Source organism: Macrotis lagotis, chromosome 1 (assembly GCF_037893015.1).
Source record: "Macrotis lagotis isolate mMagLag1 chromosome 1, bilby.v1.9.chrom.fasta, whole genome shotgun sequence".
NCBI lineage: Eukaryota > Metazoa > Chordata > Mammalia > Peramelemorphia > Peramelidae > Macrotis > Macrotis lagotis.
In genome coordinates, this window is record NC_133658.1 from 216,717,327 (window position 1) to 216,743,980 (window position 26,654).

At 33.9% G+C, this 26,654-nt stretch overlaps 1 protein-coding gene across 10 annotated transcripts in view; it reads right to left on the reverse strand.

Annotated features, from left to right (window-relative positions):
- The window catches only part of KIDINS220 (kinase D interacting substrate 220), a 161,420-nt gene that overhangs the window by 39,258 nt on the left and 95,508 nt on the right, over nt 1-26,654 (reverse strand). For all 10 annotated transcript variants that reach the window (XM_074209621.1, XM_074209620.1, XM_074209619.1 and 7 more), the window contains exons 23-24: nt 3,404-3,582; nt 987-1,192 (exon numbers count right to left, since the gene is read on the reverse strand). In XM_074209621.1, coding sequence (XP_074065722.1) covers nt 987-1,192; nt 3,404-3,582 — 385 coding nt within the window. The remainder of the gene's footprint in view (nt 1-986; nt 1,193-3,403; nt 3,583-26,654) is intronic.

The window sequence follows — 26,654 nt, forward strand, 5'->3', positions numbered from 1 at the left end:
AAAGTAGTTTTTACACATTTTTATGAATAAGCAGCTTCATATTATACTGACAATCATGCATAGTTTAAAATTTCTATTCAAGTAAAAATCCTTATAAATTAACATTCATAACAAACATTTCAAGTTTCTAAAATTTAACATTTATAAATATAAAACTATCATATTTAACCATAAAAATAGCACTAAAATTGAATTTTGAATGCCAGTAATTTTCTATCCTTATAATCTTTATTTTCTGAAGTATAAAAAATATCAAACAAAAAATTGACCAAAGTTTATGATTCAAATAAGCAGGAAAGAGAAGGGAATGAGCATTTATAGAGTGCTTAGAATGTACCAGGCACTTGGTATTTTTTCCAGCAAATACTATGTCAACTCATCTTTACAGCACTGAGAAGTAGGAGCTGCTATTATCCCACATTTTACAGATAAGGAAACTGAAATAAACAAAAGCTAAGTGACTTGCTCAGGGTCACACAACTAATAAGTTTTGCGGCCATATTTGAAATCAGGTCTTCCTGATTTCAGGTTTGCAACCTGTCCACAGCTACTCTGTCACTTAGCTACCTCAAATAACAATTTAAAACATTAAATGGGACAAGAGAAACATGCATAAACAAAAACAGAGGATGATTTTCTAATTAAATTAGGTTTCTATTTATATCTGTGAATATATGTTATAGAAAATATATGTGTACAAGAACAGGTTCTGATTGTCTGATTACACCTATAAAAAATTATTCTCCTATGAAAGCAAATAGCACATCTAATATTTGGATCTTATTTAGAATACATGCTAATTGAATTTCTTTCACCTATATTGAATGTTTATCTCAGACAACTATTTTAAGTTACATTTTTAAATCATTTCCTTTGTATTTTAAAAAATAAAATACAAATTTCAAAAGACCCAGGAAACCATATTTAATTATGGTATCACATTGAAAGTCAATTCTTGAAAAGACAAGGTATTAGCATTGACTTACGCGATTATAGAAGGGATGCTGAGGTCCTGTCAGGCCACTGTAATAGCTGCTAGGTGGTTGTGGTGATAACATATTACCAGCAAAGGAAGTTGAAGGATGCAGAGTTGCAGGCAGACTAAATGCAGATGGGGCTCGAGCATTCACATCTTGTAGCTGCATAGTGGAATACTGAAGTCCTCCAATCTGTTCTCTTGCAGCACGAACATCTAAAATATTGAAACAGTAATGGTCGGTGAAAAGAAAAAAAGTATTTTTTGTAGCTCAGATGATAATCAAGTAAAATAAATGATTTTGACTTACTTAGATCAAAGAAATCCAGAATTAAAAAATTGCTGATTTATATAAAAAAATACTAATATAATTACAGCTAATTGAAGAGGCAGTTAGGTGGCACAGTGGATAAAGCACTGGCCCTGGAGTCAGGAGGACCTGAGTTCAACTCCAACCTCAGAAGTTTAATAATTACCTGTATGACTTTCAGCAAGTCACTTAACTTCATAGCCTTGCAAAAAAAAAAAATATAACAAAAATGCTGAGATTCCTCTAGAAACTAGAAACTCAAGAAACTAGGTGTTTGTCTTAAAACATTTCAAATTCCCTTTATATTGATGACCCCTTTCAGCCTTTACCAAACAGTAAAGATTTTTCTCACCACTTTCTTGTTTCTGTCAAAATTCAAATAAAAGAACTGCTTGGAGAGTGAGGCCTAAGGGGTCAGGCAGAAAATTGTCTGATTTAACAGTTCAAGAAGGCTTCACAGGACTGGAGCCCCCATTTGAAAACTGGATAAAAGGCAGTACCTACAAACTATATAAAAACCAACCAGACTGCAATTCTTGGTAAAAATTGCCACCCAAAGTCAGGAAGATCTGAGTCCAATTCTAGTCACAGACTTTTCCTAGCAATGTGACTGTTCAATCACTTAACTCTTTTTGTTTCAGTTTTCTCATCTATAAGGAGGATAATAATAGCATTATCTCACAGCGTTGTTGTGAGGCTCAAAGAGATAGTAATAGTAAAGTGGTTCATAACAGTGTCTCCCACAGAGTAAGTACTGTACGTTAGCTATTATAATTATCATTATCATTATTGTTGTTACTAAAATTGTGGAATGCAATACTAAAACTCTGGTTAGTGAATATATAAAAAAGGGACTGTGAATGATGAAGATATAGCATAACTGCATAAAATTAGGTCATACTGGACTAATTTTATTTACATTTTATAAAAAAACAGGCCAGGAATGTTGTATACAGGAAAATTCCTCACTCAATACAGATCAAGAACTATTCTGAAATTGTAATATTAGTTCTACCTGTCACATCAAGAAGTACAATGACTTAACCATCACATTGCCAGCTTCTATCAGAATTTGAAAAAAAGTCTTATTTCTATTCATTAAACAAAAATTTTTCATAAATTCAATCGGTGTAAATGTCTTACATTTGGATTCAATATTTTTTTTAAAAGGGCTAGCTAGCAAGACAGCAGTTTTTCTGACAAAGATTTAGAGATTCTGGTGGCCTGCCTAATGGTAAAAGAGGCACAAAAATTCACTCAAGAAAAGAAGTCCTTAAAAAAGCAGAAAGGCCAAATGGAAAAGTTGGTACAAATTCCCTTGTAAGTGAGATAAGTAAGAGAAATAAAACTTAAAGGGAAAATAATTGGTAACAATAGCTAAGATTTTTATAGAGAATTGAGATTTGCAAAGTGCTTTATAAATTAACTCATTTGATGCTCACAACAACCCTATGAAAAATCTATATAAAAAGACAAGTAAAAGAAACCTAGTGAATATAGAAATGAACCTGGAGTCAGGAAGAGCTGAACTCAAATCCTGCTCAGACACCCTAGCTGCTTTCTGTCTTTCCTTCTCTTTCTTATTAAAAGGCACAATGAAATTGATAATAATAGTACCATGTATAAAGTACTATTGATAGTTCTTATTGTATTCATTATAACTCTTTAATTATCCCATAAAATAAGGTATTAATTACTTACAATAGATTTTAGAATTTATCTTTACAACATATTCTTAAAAGGCAGGTCAAAAACAAACTATCAGCAGAGTTATCTATATAAAAAAAACCACAAATTCACTACTGAAAGGAATATTAGAAAACTAGACAACCTCTTGATTCTAGATGAGGAAGTCAATTCAGAGACATGAACTGACAAAACAAAGATAACAGAGATTGTCAGTAGCAAAATCAGGAATAGAACTCAACATGCTGACTCTTGAACTGCTGGTAATTCAAAATACTTATTACTGGACTACAGAATGCATAGAAAGCAGGAAATTGTGATGCCATTCACTGTCTCAGGAGAAATTTAACAAAATGAGTAAGAAATAGAGAAGCTTTGAGAGCCTTAAGTAGCATGTACTAACTTTAAAAAATCTAATTACTATTACTCACCTGCAATAATTTCTCGAAGTTTGGGATCCAGGTTTACAGTACAAGGCAAAAAGGTTTTTACATCTCGAGCCACAAGAACTGGTGTTCGTGAAGACAAAAACACTTCAAAGTTCCTTATGTCACCGTCAATTTCAAGCAATGGCTCAACATCTTTAGTTGTAGGGATATTCTTTGATATTCTTTGGGGAAAAATGTGAAGATATCAACATAAAAGTCAACATTATCACTGTATAAACAGATTCTGCTAAAAGATTTAACAAAAAAAGTTTTTCGTAAAAATCAAGTGACAAGATGGGCTGGAATTTGCCAAGTACTACTCAAACCTCTCCAAACACCTTTAAATTATGACTCTAAACAAATTCTAGAGCAGTATAACTCACAAAAAGATGGAGTGAGACAATTTTCCAGCCCAAGATAATTTAGAAGGTCCTCAGGAAAGAGGTCTACTAGACTAGAGTGGGAGAGGAGCAGTCTAGCCCAGACTGTGCCAGCACAACTCCAGCAACCTGGAGCAGGGCAACTGAGTCACTGGTTGCAGTCTATAGATGCCAAAGACCATTAAAAGGTTGGCAAGAAAGGTCTATCACAGCTGGTTGAGAGTTGGTTCTTGTCCTTCATTATTTAAGAGCAAAACTACATAACTTTGTGTCTGACTAGGCTCAGAATTCTACTACAGGTTGGGCACAAATAGTCCATGTGAACAACTGGGGTGTGTTATCTAAACTTGCACATCTCACATTTTCTTTAAGTTGCTTCCATTCTGCCTTGCTCATAGAGGGAGCACCTTACCTAATAAGGGTACCATGGTGGATGATCCTGTGGCAGTGTCTCCCATGCTGTACAATCAATTCCAATTTTTTAAAGAGAGACCTTGAGCATGTTTTTGAATGTCTTTTTTAGACCCTCCTGTGAATGTTTGCCTTTTGTGAGTTCTTCCACAAATAGTCTTTTTGGCAAATATACATTTGATCTTTGAACAATGTGATCAGCCCGTTGTAGTTGCACTCTCTGCAGCAGAGTTTAGATGCTTGGCAGTTTAGCTCAAGAAAAGCGCAGAGCAGGCTGCACCAGCACAGACCCAGCAAATCAGGGGCAGGTCTTGGGAGCAGCAACTGCTTCCAAACTTCCCTGGCCACACACAGTAAGGGTGCTGAACAACTGATCAGAAGGAGATGAGGTGTCTCTTTGCTATCACTGAGGAAGGACTCTATTGCTTTGCAGGAGGAGTTCCAGGGCAGTAAAGAGTTATGGTCACCTACAGACTAGAACACAGGCCAGGAGAGGAGTAAACAACTCTCCTTAGAAGAACTAAAAACTCACAGGTCCTAGAAGTATCTCTGAAAACAGCTGCAAAAACTCCCTGAAGATTGGGATAGTGCACTCTTCATTCTAACTTTATTATAGAGCTAAAAGTCAAGTAATAATAGACTTGGAAAATAATAGAAAACAATAGAAAAAAATTTATGACCATAGAAAGCTTATGGTGATGAGGAAGATCAAAATACATACTTAAAAAAAGATTACAGAAGCAAATTTCCTACATCCAAAGCCATGGAAGAACTCAAAAAGGCTTTTGAAAATCAAGAGAGGTAGAGGAAAAATTGGGAAGAGAAATGAAAGTGATGCAAGAAAATCTTGAAAAACAAGTCAACAGTTTGGTAGAGGAGACATCAGAAATACTAAAGAAAAGAATATCTTAAAAAACATACCTGGTCAAATGAAAAAAAGAGGCACAAAAATTCAATGAAGGAAGAAACTCTTTTATAAAGTAGAACTGTCCAAATAAAAGCTCCCTGAAGAAAATAATTACTTAGAATTGAGCAAGTAGAAGAAAGCTACTCTATGAGAAATCAAGAAATAATAAAACAAATCCAAAAGAATGAAAAAAAAAAAGAAAACAATGTTTTAATCTGGAAAAATAGATCCAGAAGAGATAATTTAAAAATTATTGGACAACCTGAAAGCCCTATCAAAAACAACCTAGAGACCATCTTTCAAGAAATTATCAAGAAAAACTTTCCTTCTATTCTAGAACCAGAAGGCAAAATAGAAATTGAAAGACTTCTCCAATCACCTCCTGAAAGGGATCCCCAAATGAAAACTCTCAGGAATATTATAGTCAAATTCCAGAGTTCCCAGATCAAGGAGAAATTATTGCAACAGTCAGAAAGAAAAAATTCTACTGTCATGGAGATTTAGTCAAGATAACACAAGATTTAGCAGCTTCTACATTAAAGCATCAGAGGAATATGATATCCCAGAGAGCAAAGAAGCTAGAATTACAAAAAAAAATCAACTAGACAAAAAAAAAACCTGAGTAAAATCTATTAAGGGGGAAAAACGGTCATTCAATGAAACAGAAGACTTTCAAACTTAATTGAAAGAAAGACCAGAACTGAATAGAAAAATTTGATTTTCAAATACATGACTCAAGAGAAGCATAAAAAGGTCAATGGGAAAGAGAAATCATAGGGAACTTAATAAGATTAAATGGTTTACATTCCTATATGGGAAAATGATACTGGAAACTCATAAGAACTTTCCCATTATTAGGGCAGTTAGAAAGAGTATATAGTCAGAAGGCACAGATGTGAGTTGAACATGAATGGATGATATCTAAAAATATTAAGAAATGTACTAGGAGAAAGGGAAAGGGGGAAGTAGAATCAGATAAATTATTTCATATAAAAAAGGGAAGAAAAAGCTTTTGCTATGGAGGGAAAGAAGAGGGATGGGGGGGTGAGTGAATCATGCTCTCATTGGAACTGGCTCAAAGAGGAAATAACATACACACTGAACTGGGTATATAAATCTAGCTTAACCTACAGGAAAGTAAGATGGGAAGGGAATAAGAGAAGGGGAGGAGAGTGATAGATGGGGAGGGAGTAGTTCAACAGCCAAACCCTTTTGAAAAGAGACAAGGTAAAAGGAGAGAAAGAATACAGTATAAAGAGTGGGGGGAGAGAGCACACCAGTAGCTATTAAAAACAAAATACAAAAATGAGTAAGCAAAGAAATAAGAACCCATCCATACACAGCTACCATGGGGATGAAGAACATCTAGATTCATACTCAGAGAAAGATAAAGGAACTTAAAAAGTAACTCTTTTTTAAATGAAAAAAATGTCAAACAGTCCCAAGCAAAGAAAAAAAAGAGTATCTGGAAGATTTTAAAGAGAATATAAAAGAAACCAAAGACAGATCAAGGAAAAATTAGGGGGGGAAAAAAATAAGAGCAATGCAGGAAAAACACAAGGACAGCAAATATGCAGTAAGTGTATTTTAGAATGTGAATGGGATGATTTTATCCATAAAATAGAAATAGCAGATTAAAAAATCTGAATTCTACACTATGTTGCTTTCAGGAAACATTAAAAAAAACACAGAGAGAGAGAACAAGGACCCTCCGGGTGGGGCTGGCTTCAAGAGGGAACTCTGGGAGCTAAGATCTGTCCGCCATTTGTCCTTCCTCCCCCTGCCCCCCGGGGTTCCAGCAGTCTGAGCTAGACCCCCCCCATTCCCACCCTGAACCCCTCTTAGCTTTGGCCAGCTTCCCCAACTATCAGGCTCCTCCTCTCCCTCCTCTGAGCTCATGAGGATCAGGGATAATAAAAAAAGTTCAATTGCTTTCATACAAAACACCTCACATAAGTAGTTATCAAGATGACAGCATGAGGGCAGGAATTCCCAGAAATTCATCCCCCCCCCAAAAACTCCAAACGCCATCAAATTATAACTATTCAAAATTTAGATGGGGCAGGACCCACAGAAACACTGAGTGATATAATTTACCCAGTCCAAGATAACTAAGAAGATCCATGGGAAAGGTCTGTTTCACTGGAACCCAGGGTTGGAAAGAACCACAACACAGCTGTGTCAAAGCTGTGAATAGGATGAACTGTCCCATAAAATAGAAGTGGATAGCAGAATGGATTAAAATTCAAAATTCTACAATATGCTGTTTACAAGAAATATATCTGAAGCAGAAAGATACACACAGGGTAAAGGTAAAAGGTTGGAACAAAATGTATTATATCTCAGCTGAAATAAAAATATCAGGGGTAGTGATCCTGATCTCAGATAAAGTAAAAGCAAAAACTGATCTCATTAAAAGGGCTAAGGAAGGAAACTACATCTTCTTAAAAAGAACCATTGGTAATGAAGTCTTATCATTACTAAATATGTATGTACTAAATATGCATGTATGGCATCCAAATTCCTAGAGGAAAAGCTGAATGACTTTCAAGGAGACAGACAGCAAAACTTTAATAATAGGGGAACCTCAATCTCCCATTCTCAGAACTACATAAATCTAACTACAAAATTAACAAGAAGAAGTAATGGATTAGGATAGGTTCAAAAGACACTGCAAAAAATGACTACAGCATTTGACAAACCCAAAGACATCAGTTTCTGGGATAAGAACTCACTGGGAGTGAGTTGGGAAATTGCTGGGAAAGCTGGAAAATAGTATGGCAAAAAGTAGGCATAGATCCACATCTCACACCCTAAACCAAAATAAATTCAAAATGGGTACAGGATTTAGACATAAAAGGTGTCACCATAGATAAATTAAAAGACCAAGAAGTTATCTATCAGATCTATGGAAAGGGGATAAATTTATGACCAAACAAGAATTTAGAGTATATCATAAATTGCAAAATGAATGCTTCTGACTCGATTAAATTAAAAAGTTTTGCACTAATAAAATCACTGCTTCCAAAATTAGAAGGAAAGCAGAAAGCTGGGAAACAATCTTCACTACTAGGGAGTTATGAAAGGGTCCAATTTCTAAATTATATAGAGAATTGCATCAAATTTGTAAGATTTCAAGTCAATCCCCAATTGATAAATGGTCAATGGATATGAAGACAGTTTCAAATGAAGAAATTAAAATTATATATATAATGCCTTGAAAAAATGCTCCAAATCATTATTGATTAGAGAAATGCAAATTAAAACAACTATGTGGTATCACATCACACCTATCAGATTGGCCAAGCTGAGAAAAAGGGAAAATGATCAATGTTGAAGAAGTTATGGGAGGATTAGATCATTGATACCTTGCAGATGGAGTTGTGAACAGATCCAACCATTCTGGAGAGCAATGTGCAACTATGCCCAAAGAGCAATAAAAATGTTCATACCCTTTGACCTGCAATTCCTATTCTAGACCTACATCCATGAAAAATCATTTAAAAAATGCAAAAAGTCATATCCAAAATAGTCCTAGTAGATCTTTTTGGGGTGGCAAAGAATTGTAAATTGAAGGGATGCCCATCAATTGGGGAATGAATAAACAAGTTATGGTACATGAATACTATGGAGCATTTTTGCTCTATAAGAAACCATAAATGGTCAGACTCTAGAGAAGCATGGAATGAGTTACAGGATCTGATGCTGTGCGAAGGGAGTAGAACCAATAGAACAATGTGCACATTAACAATAACATTGTGAGATGATCAACCTTGATGGAAGCAGCTCTTCTCGGCAGTTCAGAGAGCTAGGACAACTATATTAGACTGGCTATGGACAATGCTATCCCCATCCAGGGGAAGAAAAAGAAAAGAAAAGAAAACAAAACAAACAAAAAACTGCCCCCAAAACAACCTTTTAGAATCTGATGAACACTTTATAAAATTATCTCTTTCCTTTAATCCTAATCCCTCCTACCAAAAATGACTAATCTGTAAACATGTTTATTAAAAGTATTTATGTTCAATGCTAACCTGACTGTTCAACACTGAGGAGAGAAAGGGTGAGAAGGGAGGGTGGAAGGAAACTCTGCAACTTAAAAATATACATGGCACATAGATGAATGAATGAATGAATGAATGAATGAATGAATAAATAGATAAATTTAAAAAAATAAAAAAGAGATTTCCCCTCCCCCCCCCAACAAACTCCCAGGAATATTATAGTCAAATTCCAAAGTTCACAAGCCAAAGAGAATACTACAAGGTGCCAGAAAGAAACAATTCAAGTACCATGGCTCTATAGTCAGCATTACACAGGATTTGGCAGCATCTGCATTAAAGGCTTGTATAGCTTGGAATATAATATTACACAATATTCCCAAAAGAGCTTGGTTTACAACTGGGAATCAAGAGCAAAACTGAACATCTTTCAGGGGAAAATATGGATTTTCAATGATACAGGGGACTTTCAAACTTTCTTGTTGAAATGACCAGAACCAAATAGAAAGTTTGATCTCCAGGCTCAGTAGGACTCGTAGAGTGGGTGGACAGGAAGGACTAATTATGAGGTACATGATGCTAAACTGCATGTATTATTGCATGGGAAGAAGATACAGATAATTCATATGAACCTTCTCATTTATAAGAGCAATTAGAAAGAGCAAATATAGAGAAGGACTAGGAGGGAATTGAATATAATGGTATAGTATAAAGATGGAATCAGTGGATGATAAAGGAAAGTACTGGGAGAAAGGAAAAGGAGAGGTAGAATAGGCTAAGATATTTCACATAAAAATTCAAGAAAAAGCTTTTGCAATGGAGTGTAAGCGGGGAAGGAGAGGGGGAATGACTGAGCCCTCATTCTCATCAGAAATGGCTCAATGAAGAAATAACATACACATTCAATATAGTATAGAAATCTATCATACCCTAGAGAAAAATGAGAGGAAAGGTTTGGGATAAAGGGGATGGGGGAGTGGAAGGGAGAGTAGGTTATAGAAAAGAGGAGAGATCATGAGAGAGGATTCAAATACAACACACTTCTGAGAAAGGACAGGGTAAAAGGAGAGAGAAAACAGAATAAATGGGAGTAGGAAGGAATGGAATGGAATGTAGAGAAATATAGCTAGTAATAACAATTGTGGGAAAAGATACTGAAGTAACTTCTTAGATGGACTTATGATAAAGAATGCAACTCATCCCAGAGACAGAGCCAATGGAATCTGAACACAGACTGAAGTATACCTTTTTTCCCCTCTCACTTCATTTCTCTTGGGGTTTCTCTATCCTTTTGGGGGGGTTATATTTACTTTCACAACAAAATTATTATAATAATATGAAAATAAATGAACCAAAACAACTCACAGTCATATGACCTAAAAAAAATGAGAGCTACTCACAATGATAAAATAAAGGTCAGGAGTAATATCAATTAAGAAAAAAAATAGCAGAAGTAGTAATCATGATTTTGAACAAAATAAAATCTAAAATAGATTTAATCAAAAGAGGAAAATAGGGAAACTACACTATGTCAACAATAGTATTCTATATTGTTTTAGATCTTTTAAAATAACTAAGTATAAAATACCTAAGAGCATATTTGCCAAAACAGACACAGGAACTCCATGAACATAAACATAAAACTTTTTATACAAATGAAGTCAGATCTAAATAACTGAGGTAATATTTATTGTGCATGATTTGGTAAAGCCAATATTAATTAAAATGGCAATTTTACCTAATTAATCTATTTCAGTGCCTAAAAAAAATTTACTGAGTTAGAAAAATAATAACAAAGTTCATATGGAAGCACAAGAGGTCATTTAAATATGTAAGATAAAGTTGCCTCAGTTGTATTCTATATATTTTCAGTTTTACTGAGAATTTGTTAGATTTGTTACAGATTTTAACTTCTGTCTGAATAAATAGACAATCTGATGACACAGAAAGCCAATAAATATAGGAATTCTATATCATTTACCAGTTGTTTCATGTCTGTTAAAATATAGATAGAATGCATTTTTTAAAAAAATACTATTTCGACTAAGCCTCCATTTGAGGGCTGAAAAATGGCCTCTGTTAATTAAAAAGTCATATCTCTTAAGTTATTGTTCAGATGATAGACTTTGAGGGGGAAAGGCAGAAAGTTAAGAAAAAGGCTTTCTGAGCCATTCCCCAGTTGACAAATGGTCAAAGGATATGCAAAGGCAATTTACAGATGAAGAGATCAAAGCAATCCATAGTCATATGGAAAAATTGCTGTAAATCATTACTTATTAGAGAAATGCAAATTAAAGCATCTCTGAGGTACCACCTCACACCTCTCAGACTGGCCAATATGATCAGAAAGGATAATGACCATTGTTGGAAGGGTTGTGGGAAATCTGGGACACTATTACACTGTTGGTGGAGCTGTGAACTCATCCAACCTTTCTGGAGAAAGATTTGGATCTATACCCAAAGGGCAGCAAAAATATGCATACCCTTTGATCCAGCAATACCACTACTGGGTCTATACCCTGAGGAGGATGAAAAAGAGTAAAAACATCACTTGTACAAAAATATTCATAGCAGCCTGTTTGTGGTGGCAAAGAATTGGAAATCAAGTAAATGTCCTTCAATTGGGGAATGGCTTAGCAAACTGTGATATATGTATGTCATGGAACACTATTGTTCTATTAGAAACCAGGAGGGACAGGAACTCAGGGAGAGCCTGGAGGGATTTGCATGAACTGATGCTGAGCAAGATGAGCAGAACCAGAAAAACACTGGACATGCTAACAGCAACATGGGGGCAATGATCAACCTTGATGGACTTGCTTATTCCATCAGTCCAATAATCAGGGACAATTTTGGGCTGTCTGCAATGGAGAATACCATCTGTATCCAGATAAAAAATCGTGGAGTTTGAACAAAGTTCAGGGACTATTCCCTTTAATTTGGGGGAAAAAAACCCTGATATCTTTTTGTCTGATCTTGCTATCTCTTATACTTTATGTTTCTTCCTTAAGGATGCGATTTCTCTCTCATCACACTCAATTTGGATCAATGTATACCATGGAAACAATGTAAAGACTGACAGATTGCTTTCTGTGGGGGGTGGGAAGTAAGATTGAGGGAAAAATTGTAAAACTCAAAATAAATAAAAACTTTAATTAAAAAAAGAAAAGAAAATACCACTTGGAAATCACCGTATTCAGATTCTTCTGTCTTTTTAAAGCAAATATTCATTCTATACAAGCTTGATATTTTTCTATGGTCCACAAATGTTTATCTTCTTTCATTTCTTGATCCTGGAATATATTTTCCAACATTTCATTGAAGATTTTTTTTTGTCATCTAGCTTCATTAATATTGAGAATACTAACATTTCTATTGCTCAGTACCTTCTGAAGTTGCTAGACAAGGATCACAGAATACCAATAATTACTATTGTTGTTGTCCTTTGTTTTTGAAGAGGACCAAAGACATCACAAGATGATGTCCTGACTTTCACAAGAATTGGATTTAAGTGAAAGCAGAGTTGCCTAAAGTCTTCAGGTTAATTTTCTCTTCCAATCTTATCAAAGTCCAATGGTAAGACAAAAGTCAGGCAATGACCCAGAATGCAGTCTTTGATGTCTGACCAAGCTCTAGGTACTCCCACAGTAATTATTTCAGTTGTCCTCATGGACTTTGGAATAAATTATTGTCATCTACGCATTCCATCTGGGAAAGTCTTCACATGCTGGGAATAGATATCCTCCTACTTCACCAATAGATTTGAGGCTTATATCTTCAATCTTGTGTAGCCCATTGCCTGGGATGGTTTTTCCGTGGTATGTCTGCTGTACGTGGTATTGGAGTCACATGTTCAGAGACAGGTGAAAACCAAAGTTGAATGAGCAGCCCTGAAAAGGGCTAGAGATGTTAATCCTCCCTGAACTACTCATACACCCCACCAATAGCTAGTAATATTTTCAGAAAATCTAAAAGAAATGAGATTCTAGGCACACTCTGACAAGTTTTTTCCACCAGTTCACCATAAGATGAGAAGGTCTGTATAGGACTGAAGGCTATTTGCAGTTTATTTGTTTCATAAAAATTGTATGTGGCTTTATCTTTCTTCCTTAAGGATATGATTTCTCTCATCACATTCAACTTAGATCAATGTATGAAAACAATGGAAACAATGTAAAGACTAACAGACTACCTTCTGTAGGGGGTGGGGGGGGGAGGGAATTGTAAAATTCAAAATAAATAAAATCTTTCTTAAAAAATAAAAGAAATTGTATGCTGGTAGGGCCATATTCAAAGTCAGAACTTGCACTTTGCCCCCATGGCCTTTGAGAACAAAATCAATTTCACTCCATCATGAAACTTCACAAGAATTTGTTATTCAGTCATTCAATCATATCTGATTCTTCAAGATCCTGTGAACCATAATGCAACAGGTCCTTCTATCCTTCACATCTCCCAAAATCTGTTCATGTTCACTGCTTCTATGACATCATCCATCCATCTCACCTCTGACACCCTTTCTCCTTTTACCTTCAATCTTTCCCAAAAAAAGACTTATTGGAAGACTTAAATAGTTTAAATAAGCAAGAGATGGTATGCTGTAAGGAAAGTGCTGGTACTGCTACAGCATTTCTAACTTACACCACTTGTTCTACATCCAGGAGAAGAAAAAGAGGGGCTTAGGAAGAAAGGAATAAGCATTTACATAGTACTTATAGTCCAGCCATTATGCTAAAAACTCTACAAATATTATCTCATTTAACTCTCAAAACTACCCTAAAAGATAGGTGCTATTACTATCCCCATTTTAAAGATGAGGAGGAAACTGAGGCAGACAGAGGTCAAAATGATTTGTTTAGGATCACAGAGTTAATACATATCTAAGGTTACATTTGGATCCAGGTCTTCTTGATTCTAGGTCCAGCAGTTCCTGCATTTGGAAGATTGAACTAAGCAGCAAATGACTGCTGATAAACCACAAGATAATAAAATCTACAAATAAAATTAAATTGAAATCCACACAAAATGTTTGAAAGGTTTGTAACAGAAAAAAAGTCACTCATCATAGAACTGATAGCATTACAGAACAGAATTAAACAAATCTAGAGTTTTCAGAGTTTTTAATTTCCAAAATAATTTGAGATTATTGCCAAATCTAGCCAGCTGAAGGAATACTTTCAGAAGATCATTAACTCTTTCAAATCTCCATTGAAATAAACTCAAACAAATTATAACAGTGGTCTACCATAACAACAATATTTCTACTACTCCCAACAGTGAGATTCAACATTTGGCTAAAATCCAAAAACTAAGAAGAAATGCATGAAAATAAATTAACCAAGAAAGAATAGGATTCTAGGGAGGATATAATAAAGTATGTTAAATGAGATTAAAACATCGATGATTCTTATACATTATAAATTCAGAAGACCCCTTGGTCACCAAAAAAAAAGAGGGGGGGAAGGAGTAAATAAAAAGCTTCCCAAACTTAGTGCTATAACTATTCAATAAATCAGCCTTCAATTTCCTTATTAAATATTAATAAAAATTGAACACAGACCAAGACTAAGGGTTTCCCAAAGACAAATACAAACTTTTCTATGCAACTCTGATTAAAACCAGAAATTAAGCAGTTAAAAAGGTAGTCCACCTATTAGTTATTTGAAACTACAAAATACTAAAAAAAAAAAGGCAAAAAAAGACAAATAAAACCACAGCTGACAAGTCACATGAAACAAATTAGTGAAATTTTAATGCCACTTCTTCTCAAGCCTGAATGTGAACAGTGTTCTGAATATGATGAACAATACGGTTGTTCACAAGCCAATAGTCTACTGCTGGTTTACAGACGGAATTCTCTATTCTAACCTTTTGAGCTCAATACATTAAATTCTTCTGCTGAAGGAGGTATTTATGTAAATGATAATCTTTTGGCAATAGTCCACTAAAATCACATGTGCCCTTATTTTGCAGTTAGATTTTTCAAAGGGAGAGTAGATAAAGATTTTTAAAAGAGATTTCACTCTTTAAATAAGTATTGATTCAAATTTCCAATATTTTGAGAATCTTGTAAATTAAAGATATTTGTAGTAAAGTGACCTAGAAAAGCACTGTAACATTTTAAGGTATCAAAAAGATAGCAAGTTTAATGCAATATCATTTTTATAATACCAACAGAATTGTACTTCATTGTGCTAACTTGTAAATAATTTTATAACATTTTGCCTATAAATGACAGTTTTCTAGAGACCTCCCAAAGTATTTGTGCTTGTGTATATTTGTATGCATGTATAAATATTTGCATAGACAAAGACATCTATATTCATGTAATTTTCATTTGAAATATATCTTAAAATTCTTTTGAGAAACATATTCCATATACTTTAACTAAGACAGTTGCTCAGACACTTCATATGTAAAAAGATATACTTTATTTTTTTAGGTTTTTGCAAGGCAAATGGGGTTAAGTGGCTTGCCCAAGGCCACAAAGCTAGGTAATTATTAAGTGTCTGAGACCGGATTTGAACCCAGGTACTCCTGACTCCAAGGCTGGTGCTTTATCCACTACGCCACCTAGCCGCCCCAAGATATACTTTAAATAGTGTAATAGAAGCCTCAACAAGGCAAAATCTAAAATTCAGACTTTATAGCTTTCTCACCACTTTCTGTTGAATGAATAAATGAATTTTTTTCCCCAAAGACTGGAAGCTTTGGGTTTATCAAAATAGAGTAAAAATTTCTTAAAAAGCAGGAAAATAATTTAGGCAACATAAAAACTGCAAAAAAGGAACAACTTTAAAGGACTTAAAATTTCTAATCAATTCATTGCCCAAACATGATTCTATAATCTAAATGATAAAAAGTGATATCCATTTCCTCACAGAGAGTTGATGGTCTCAGTATGTACAACACATAGTCTTAACAGAATTAGGTATAGACTAGTATCTCATCTCACAGGAAGTACCAAGATATGTTCCAAATATATACATAACTTAGATATAAAAGAATTAGATTCGTGGATAAGAGAAGCATTAAGGGCCAAAGAAGGGATAAGAAAATCACACAAGATAAAATAGCCATTTTTGAATTTGGAAAATTTTAATAGATTTTGCACAACAAAATCAAAGGAGCTAAAATCAGGAGAGAACGTTAACTGGGGGAAAATATTTATGTCAAGTTTCTCTGATTAAAGATCTCAATTCTAAAATATATAAAGAACTGATTAAATTCACAAGAATAAAACCCATTCCCCATTTGTTAAATGGTCAAAGCATTTGAACAGGAAGTCAACAGAGGAAAATGGTGCTCCACTTCACAACAACTCTATTAGCAAAGCTGGCAAAAGAGGAAAATGATAAATATTGGAGCGATTACAGGAAAACAGGCATATTAATGCACTGTTGGCAGAACTGGAACTAACAAGAGAAGGGCAAGCATCAATTGGGCCAATGTCTGAACAAATTATAGCCTATAAATGTAACAGAACTATTACTGTTCTACAAGATATAATGGGTATAATTTTTGAGAAATCTTAGAAGAATTGTATGAACTTACAGTACATAATAAGATGCTAAATTTGGCACAAATCACAAGTGCTATAGGAATTCAAAGAAAAAAATACAAAGGGATAAGAATATTCAAGTAATCACAGGGAGTTAACATCTAAGCAATGCCTTGAGGGATGAAAAGAGTTTTAATGGATAGAGAGAAGAGTTAAAGAAATTGACTGAATCTATTTTCTCAGTATCATAAATCAATGAAGACATAGTTTCTAAAGTATGTAATATCAAAAGAGTAGATAAGTATTTTTGCCAGACCTATTAGAAAATAAGCTTATTGAAGGCAGGAACCGCTTCATTTTTGTCTTAACAATCTCAAAATGAGATACAGTGTCATGGATAGCAGGCACTTAATGTGTTGAAGTAAACAAAAATTATATATTTATATTTTAATCTTACTATGTTTAACCTACAGCATATATATAAAAGGACTAAAAAAATTCTGTACATAATCTGGAAAAGACAATAAAAATGGCAGTGGCTTTAAATTTAAAATTTAAATCATTTCTTGGGCAGCTAGATGGCGCAGTGGATAAAGCACCGGCCCTGGGGTCAGGAGTACTTGGGTTCAAATCTGGTCTCAGACACTTAATAATTACCTGTGTGGCCTTGGGCAAGCCACTTAACCCCATTTGCCTTGCAAAAACCTAAACAAAGCACTTTTAGGTTTTTTTTTTTAGGTTTTTGCAAGGCAAATGGAGTTAAGTGGCTTGCCCAAGGCCACAGGGCTAGGTAATTATTAAGTGATTAAGTGTCTGAGATCGGATTTGAACCCAGGTACTCCTGACTCCAGGGCGGGTGCTCTATCCACTGCGCCACCTAGCCACCCCTCTCAAAGCACTTTTGACACTCACTAGCCCATACTTGGTTCTAACAACAAATCTTCAAGGTATACTATAATAATGGCTTCAATCATCATCTCTACAAAAAAATCTTCCACATCTATATTTTCAGTCCTAAATTCTCACTCAACCTCCAAATGCCCACAAGTCATTTCTATTTGCATGTTAACATGCCCCCAAACTAAACTTGGGTCTTTTCAAAAACTACTCTTCTTTTTAACCTCTTTATTTCTGACAATAACACCATGTTCCACATTCACCACTGGAATATATCTTGCATATCTTTTCTTATGACCTTCACTTTAATTAATGTGGACCTTCATTACTACCCACCTGGTCTACTACAATGAAGTAATCTTCCAGCCTCCACTCAAACTTCCTAAGATACTGAGTTTTAGAGAATGGTACATTATAATTTAGATGGAAGAGGAATGTCCAGAATAAAAAATGAGAAAGAAAAGAAAGAACCCACAGTACTGGAAGTCTATTCAGTAGAATAAATGAATTGATCTGGAGAAATGAGAGGTCAATAAAAACTCAACTCCCACCCCCCACAACTCAAAACACAAAACTGCCTTGTCAATTATCACAAGCAAGGTTTTCTTTGCCTTCTTTTTTTTGAAAGCTGATTTAGTAAACTTCAACAAGATTTTTTTTAGATGAATATTAGAAATAATATTAGAAAGAACGAGGATACTGGCAACATGGAGAATTTTTGGTGAGGCAATTCCCTGCACCAACAGAGATTTCAAACCATCCCTGCCAAAGGAGAGGAAATCTTCTGAGGCACTAGCATTAAAGAGACTTTCCCAGAATTACAGTTAGAGAATGACCCAAGCAATTGATTGAGCCAGGTTCTCTCTACATTTTGCTTTACTATCTTTCTATATCTTCTCATGAGCTGCATGCTTCTAGATTCTAGATCTTTCACTGTGACCAACAATTCTATAAAATCTTTTAAATGGATGACAGCAAACAACAGATATTAATTTATTTGTAGCCAATGTGTTCATGATATCTGGATCATTCTGTGTGTAATTATCATTTGGAGAAGTATATTCAGTCTTAATGATTCAATTAACAAGTGAAGAATGAGAATTCCTTTAATGCTTTCCAATGGTGTTGTTACAAACTAACATTTATATAGTATTTTATACAAAATTTTCCAAAGACTTTTCATTATTTAATAATGATGACAACCAACAGGATTGATATAATACTTTACAAATATCATTTTATTTGATACAACGATGCTTGGAAGTGGGTGCTATTAGTATTTTCATTTTACAAATAAAGAAAGGAGGCAGGTAGAAGCTAAGCAATGAGTCCCAAGTCACATAGCTATTAATTGCCTATAATAAGGATTTGAATTAAGATCTTCCTGACTCCAGGTCCACTATCTGCTGACCAAAAAAGCTTTTATATATGATTTCATTAGATCCTTACACTGAAGCTTTATAACATTCCTGTGAGGTAGAAACTGTAGGTATTTTAATGTAATTTTTTAAAAATTTTAAACTTAAATACAAAAATGAGAAAAGGAAAAAAAAGTCATGTATACTGCTGACCATAAAAGAAGATTCAATATAAAAGATAAATTTCCATTCAAGAAAATCTCTATATAAATACCACACATTTTTCAAAGCTGCCCAGATCCTTTTCTTCTTTATTGGTTTTCTTTTATTCGCTATTGTGTACTTTTTAATTTTATTTTTCCCCCTCCCTCTCCAACTACTGTATAAAAAACTATTATTATGTATATACATACATAGATATCTATAAACACACATATACTATATATATGACTGAATTACACTTAATATTTCCCTTCTCTGAAGGTAGAAAGCATTTTCCTTCATAAGTCCCAAGACTACATGTTTTTCTAAATTAAGCAACTCATTATTTCCTACACCACAGAAATATTCCAACCCAATCACACCCTATCTGAGAGATTGTCTAGATACTCATAGGTATTAAATGAGGTTCAGAGAAATAAAATAATTTGACTACAGTCAAAAAGCTAGTATGTATCATAAAGTCGGATTTGAATGTATGTCTTTAAAATTAAAGCAAATTCTTTTGCCACTTTTTTCACAAAGCACAGGTTCATAAAAGGCAAAAATGAAAAGAGGTTTAAAGAGGGTTTGGGGGCAGCTAGGTGGTGCAACGGGGCAGCTAGGTAGTGCAGCTGATAGAGCACCAGCTCTGGAGTCAGGAGTACCTGAGTTCAAATCCGACCTCAGACACTTAATAACTACCTAGCTGTGTGGCCTTGGGCAAGCCACTTAACCCCATTGCCTGGCAAAAACCTAAAAAAAAGAAAAAAAAAAGAGGGTTTGGTAAATGTTATCAAATGAACCTGGGAGCCAGAGATTGAGAACTGAGGCCTGAATGATCTAAAACATCTAAATACCAGCTCTAGATCCTAAGATCTTATGATAATCAACGGATCTCTGATGTTCAAGTAGAATTGATGGGATAGTAAAGAAGTTTGCACCTAAATTATATATTCTAGAATGAGCTAAAAGACTAATTAATAAATATTGCTGGAGGTTACAACAAGCAGAGAAAAAAAGATTTAATAGTAAATGAGATCTTAATGGAAAAAAAATCAAAAGATAACAATAGCAAGCCTTTACCAGAGAAGTCTTAACAAAAATATCAATATATTGGTATAATCAAATGCTGAATATTCTAAAAGTACACTTAAAACCTACAAAATTAAAATTCACCAAAATTATTAAGAAACTAATCATAATCATTTAATATAGTTGCTGAGTGCTGTACTATTTAATGTAAAGTATTTGTAAGCTATATATTTAAACATGTAATGACTGAACATTCAAATTATTTCCTGATTTGTAAGGAAACTTCTGCAAACAATTTATTAGAATTTTGTGATGACTATTTTCAAGCTGGCTAACGAGAAAATGTGTATCAGTTAACTGCTCCTCAACTTTATATGCTTAGAGACCTATCAGGGGACACAGAGGTTAAGTGACTTATTAAGTGTTATATTGCTGAAATTTGTCACAGTGAGAAACTGAACCCTGAAAACTCCAAGGCCAGTTTTCTATTCATTATACAACACTATTTCTTTTTTTTTTTTTTTCCAGTTTCCTTTTCTGATGCTGTTTACCATGCTGGAGTGAGTGTGGAGGCTGTTTTCTAGGTTCTACTTACTTACCTAAGTTTTAATTCAGACAAAGGTTTCCATACTTCTCTACAAACACCGGTAGCTTCCTTGTCTCTAAGATAAAAAACAGCTTCTGAAGTCCTCCACAATCTGGCTCAGACTCCCTATTTAGATTTTCATTCATTTCCCATTTTTGCACAACCTGCCCCTACTGCCTAAATGGTCTTCCAAAGTTTAGTCCAAGCACTGTCTCATACAAGTTTGCTAGGGCCCTCTCTTCCTGAAGGATATAAACATCCATTTTGTATTTCCTTGTTGCCCTCATAAAAGAGAGCTCCTTGAGTTCTTTAAATGCTTTTTTGCCTGTGGCACCACAGGGTCCAACCCAAGGCCTGGCCCAGAAATGTGCACTTTATAACTGCTGGCTGAGAGTAATGCTGTAATATCCTAAAGCCCTCAACTCAGGGCCAGGCCCCAAGCAGGCCCCATAGAGCACTCACTCTTTTCCTTTCCCCCCTGGAATGAATGAATGCTCAAATGCCCCCCCCAAAAAAAAACCACTACTCATCTCAATCACTTCCCTTATTCACTAGACAGAGATCTAAGTGACAAAAAGATTTCTCAAAATCAAATTCAACATTTCAGTTATTCACTGAAGATTATTATTATCATTATTATTATTATTATTATTATTAATTTTTTAGGCAAGGAAAATGGGGTTACAAGTGGCTTGCCCAAGGCTACACAGCTAGGTACTTATTAAGTGCCTGAGGCTGGATTTGAACTCAGGTACTCCTGACTCCAGGGCTGGTGGTCCATCCACTGCTTTACCTAGCTGCACCCATCATTGAAGATTTTTAAAAGAACATGTGATATCCTCAGGGGAAACTTCAAAAGACAAAATCCAAAAAGAATCACTGGTAAAGTCAAGGTGTTCATTCTGAAGAAGACAGTACTTATACCTAGAAATCTGGCAATATTTTAAGTATTAGTCCTACAGCTGAAAACCAGAACTAGCGTGTTCTACTTTGAAATAAAACAAATGATTTAAGCAATATATATAATAACCTTATCAAGAGAGTTGCAGAATTAAATTAGATCCTCTCTGGAAAAAAATGAAAATGGCTATTTCTGCCAATATCACCTAGTTACATGTGCAGTGATAGGTTGAGTTTTAAAAATATATTGTAAGACACCTGTGTATATTATATGGTAATTGCAGTCACTGGATTATATTTATGTTGTCCATATAAATGTTACATCTTGATTATTCATTGTCCAGTATTAACAGGAATTTGGTTCCTTTTAGAAATTTCTGGAGTTTCATCTGGTGCTTCAGTAAAAACAAAACAAAACTATGAGTCTTACATACATAGGTGTACAGTTTTGGAAATACTTTAAAAAGAAATCTAAGTAGAATCCAAATTATCAAGGGTTATTGTTGTTATCATTATTTTTATTTTGGGGGAAACTGAATGTTGAAGAGAGATGAATTAATATCTTATTTTAAGAATAGTCCACAGATTTGTTCAATTTTTCTGGACACTCAACCTCATCCATCCCCAAATATCTGTCATATCTTAGGAAAAGTGAAATAACAATAGGGTTGGTCATTGCATCTAAAGGCTAGGAATTTAGCTGGGTAAAAGGCTAGATGTCCCAAACTGTTTTCCAAAATCATTGTACTAATAAATAATTCTACTAACAGTGTACTAGTGTGCCTAACTTCCTATAGAACCATAGGCAAATGATCCTCAAAATAAGAACTATAAGGTTCTAAATCATCTATAAGAAAATTGAAAATCAAATTTGAGCTTTTCCCCAATCACTAAGAAAATTGGTAAAGATTACAAAAGACAAAAACAATATGCATAAGATACAGAAATATATAAATATATATGTATTATATAAACTTTTGATGGGACTAGTTTGGAATATAGTTTAGGGTTAAGCTTTTAAAAAATGTTACTAAAATGAGCTAGACATATACCAAAGAAGTCTTGAATTGAAAAAAATCAGATAAACACCAATATATTCATACTTATACCTTTTGTAGTAGAAAAGATTTCAGAACAAAGGAAATGCCCACTGGATAGGAAATGGCTATTACAATTTAAAATAGAATGCCACTGTACTATAAGAAATAACAAAAAAGAAAAATTCAGAGCATAGTAAAGTTTAACTACATTACGTCATAGTTAATAAGAAGAGAAAAGGAATAAATACAGTGACTACAAAAATTTAGACATTAGGAAAAACTTAAAATTATAATGACCAAACTTGGTTTTTATGGAAGAGCTGAAAAAAATGTATCTTCTTTCAATTTTTGAAGACATGGGGAACTATGAATATAGAATAATGCATGTATTAGCATTGCTATGTTGATTAGTTTTACTGAATTTCTTCATTTCTCTTTTTTTCTTTACAAGAGATAGTTTGAACAGATTCAGTGGAACTATAGCTCTCAATTACACTAATATTCTTTCTAATGGGAATAGATGCCATCTCCTGTACCTTTCAGGATCATGTTGATGACAATGATCACTATCATCACCACCAAGCAATTACCAAGAGCTTACTATGAAATATGCTAAACATTAGAGACACAAAGGAAGGAAAATAAGCAATCCTTGTCCTCAAAGAACTTACATTTTTGGCCTGGGAGAAAATATGCAAACAAACTATGTAAATATAATGTATATTCAGTGTAAAGAAAGGAAATACAAGAACTTTGACCCATTTACCACAACTCGATATCAAGACAAAATATTACTGAAGTCAATACAAATTGCACCACCTAAAAGAATAAATATACTCAATTTGTCTGTCTATGGTTTTGAATTTTTCTATTTTTGTAAACCATATGAAGCATACATCTAATTTAGTAGAGCTCTTGAAGACAGGTAATTATACCCATAAGAACCACTATAGCATTAAGGGCATGTAAGGTCATTAACACTTGAATTTTACAGAATTTGTTGACACTTTTTTAAAGCACTACATGCAAACAATTGTATAAAGTCAAATATTACATCTAAAGGTTTTAAACACAGATGTTCACACAATCCTGTCTTCATATTTTTTGGTACCAGAAAGGTTGGAAAAGGAACCGAATTTCATTAATGGTTTGAAAATTGTACTTGCATAGGAAATATCACCATCTTGTGACCATTTGTGTCACACTGTTAACTAGAACTCTAAAATTCTTTTTATCCTTCTGCTTTATTGTATGTTGTTTTTATTTTATTCTAAACTTAGATTCTCTGAAAAATTCTGATACTGAAATGCAAAATATTACTTGAATAAATACCACCCCACTCATTCATCATCCACCCCACAGTTTACAAAGTTAACAGAATCAAAGGACTAATAGAGACCATTATAACTGATGAAGGAATTGAAGTCCAGAAAAGTTAAATAACTTAAAGGTCATACAATTACTTAATAGCAGAGGTAAGACTAGAATCCAGATATTGGATTGGAAATCTTGATATCTCAAATTCTTTCTAGACTTAAATTTTGTTGAATGTTTGTTCATCCTTCATTCTCAAAAGGAACCAATGACATTGCAAAAGTAATGTACTGACTTGCATGTGAACTGGCTGTAAGGCAGAGCTGCATAAAGTCACCAGTCTTATTCTCTACTTCAATATCACATTAATTAAAGACAAAAGTCAAGACAACTGGCAATGACTCAGGATGTCAGTGATTGAAGAATATCATGGTCATGGAAAATTGAAAAAGAATGAACTGAATGCTCCAAAGATCACAGATGGAATTGCTTTCATAATAGAGAAGAAATAAAGATAAAGTTTTTTCCTAATCTCATTCTCTTTAATCTTCCCTTTAAAATTATATTTAATACTGGAAAACTAAAAATTTTTATGAAAAATTTCTACATAATAGTTTAAGAAAGCAACTACTACAATTCACAGCTAACTTCAAGATAAAAATTCAACCATGAATTAGGAGCAATATTTATTTAATTTCTCTCATCTTAATCATGTTGTAAAAGAAAAACACTCACGCAAACAGACAAAGCACAAAAAAGCAAGAAAAATAAAGTTTTAAAAAAGTATGATTCCATCTGCATTCAGATTCCAGTGATTCTTTCTCTGGAGGTAAATTTTCTGGGATCTTTATATTGCTAACAACAATATTTTTAATATTTAAAAAGATTATATGTGGACTAGTATGGTGGAAAGGAATTGGATTTGGAGGCAAACCTTGTGGGTTCAAAAGACCACTACTTCAATGACTAGCCTTGAGACTTTGTGCAAATCAGTTAACCTAAAAAAAATAGGTTTGCTTTCCTGTAAAATAAGGTGCCTGAATTTGGTGACTCCACCACTTCCCCTTCTCACAGAGGTCATTTCTAGCTCTAAATTTATGCCTTACTATTCATATCTCTCTCTCTCTCTCTCTCTCTCTCTCTCTCTCTCTCTCTCTGGCTTACTGTAAGGCAATGGGTTTAAGTGACTTGTCCAAGGTCACATGGTTAAGTAATTATTAAGTGTCTAATTCCACATTTGAACTCAGGTCCTCTTGACTCTAGGCTTGGTGCTCTATCCACTGCACCACCTTAGCTCCTGATTTTACTTTTTATGATAAATGAGCATAAAACACTGAAAAGTTCATCATGAATTTTAAAAAATCTGTTTAAAATGTTTTTCCCCAAATAAAAGTAAAACTATACTTAATAGTCTTATCTAGTCAAAAAATTAAATTATCTGCTCAAAATAAATTGTTGTAAAAGCTTTTGCAAAAATACCTGTTTTTTACATTAAAATGGAGATTTTAAAAGATATCCAGGCAAAACCTGTGGATAAAACCAAGAAGAACATACCAATACTATAAAAGTGAATATTTGGGGTGTTATAAACTTTTTCCCTTTTTTCTTTTTCTCTATCTTTTATTTTTTTCATTCTTTTCAAAATCTATTTTCACCTTCATTTTTAAAAATTTTGAGTTCTAAAATTTTACTCCAGTACTTCTACCACTGAGAAGAATATAAGATAATATAATATCAATTTTATGTGTTTTTCACTTATTAAAAAGATAAATTTAGCCTGTTCATCTCTTCAACTTCCTGGTGAAATTCTAAAATGGATTACTGCAAAGATTATTGACAAGCATCTAGATGAAATGGTGATTTGAAAGGGTCAACATGAAGTCATCAATATAGCTGTCATGCCAGGCAAATTTTATTTCCTTTTTTAACAGATTTACTAAACTTGTAGATAATAAAAATGCTGAGTTTTACTAGACTTTAGTAAAATATCTGATAAACTATCTCACACAATACAGCAAAATATAAATTAAATAATAATAATATAGTTAAATAAATTCAGAACTGATTGCACAGCTACTCAAAGTGAAATTGTTAATGGTCCAAAATCATCATGGTCTTCAGTGGAGGGATCTGCGCTGACCCTGTGCCATTTAACATTTTTATCAATAATTTATATAAAGGTATAAATGATACACTCATCAAATTTGCACGACACAAAGCTTTGCAAGATAACAAAATAAGAAACTAAAAGCATCATGACAGGCTAAATTATTGAGCTTGTTCTAAGTTTTCACCTTGATAAAGAAAGTATTTTCACATGTATAAGACTAGGAAAGTATGGAAAGAGAGCAGTTATTTTGAAAAAGAATTTAGGAATTTTAATAGATGAATCGGTGTAATGTGGTTGTCAAAAAAGCTAATGTGATCTTAGGATACATTAAGAGGAGATACAGTGGTAAGGAACAATTAAGTGATGGTTTAAATTGATCCTTAACAATTCTGTTTTGGAGTTACTGTGTTAAGTTCTGAGAGCCATAGTTCAAGAATATCATTGAGAAACTGGAAAGTGGCCAAAAAAGGGCAACAGGATGATTAAGAACCTTGATTTCATGTGATATGAGAATCAATTGAAGAAAGTGGGCATGTTTTGCTTGGAGAAGAGAAGACTAAAGAGAATATATTAGATGTTTTCAAGTACCTGAAGGGCTGTCTGATGGAAAAGGGAA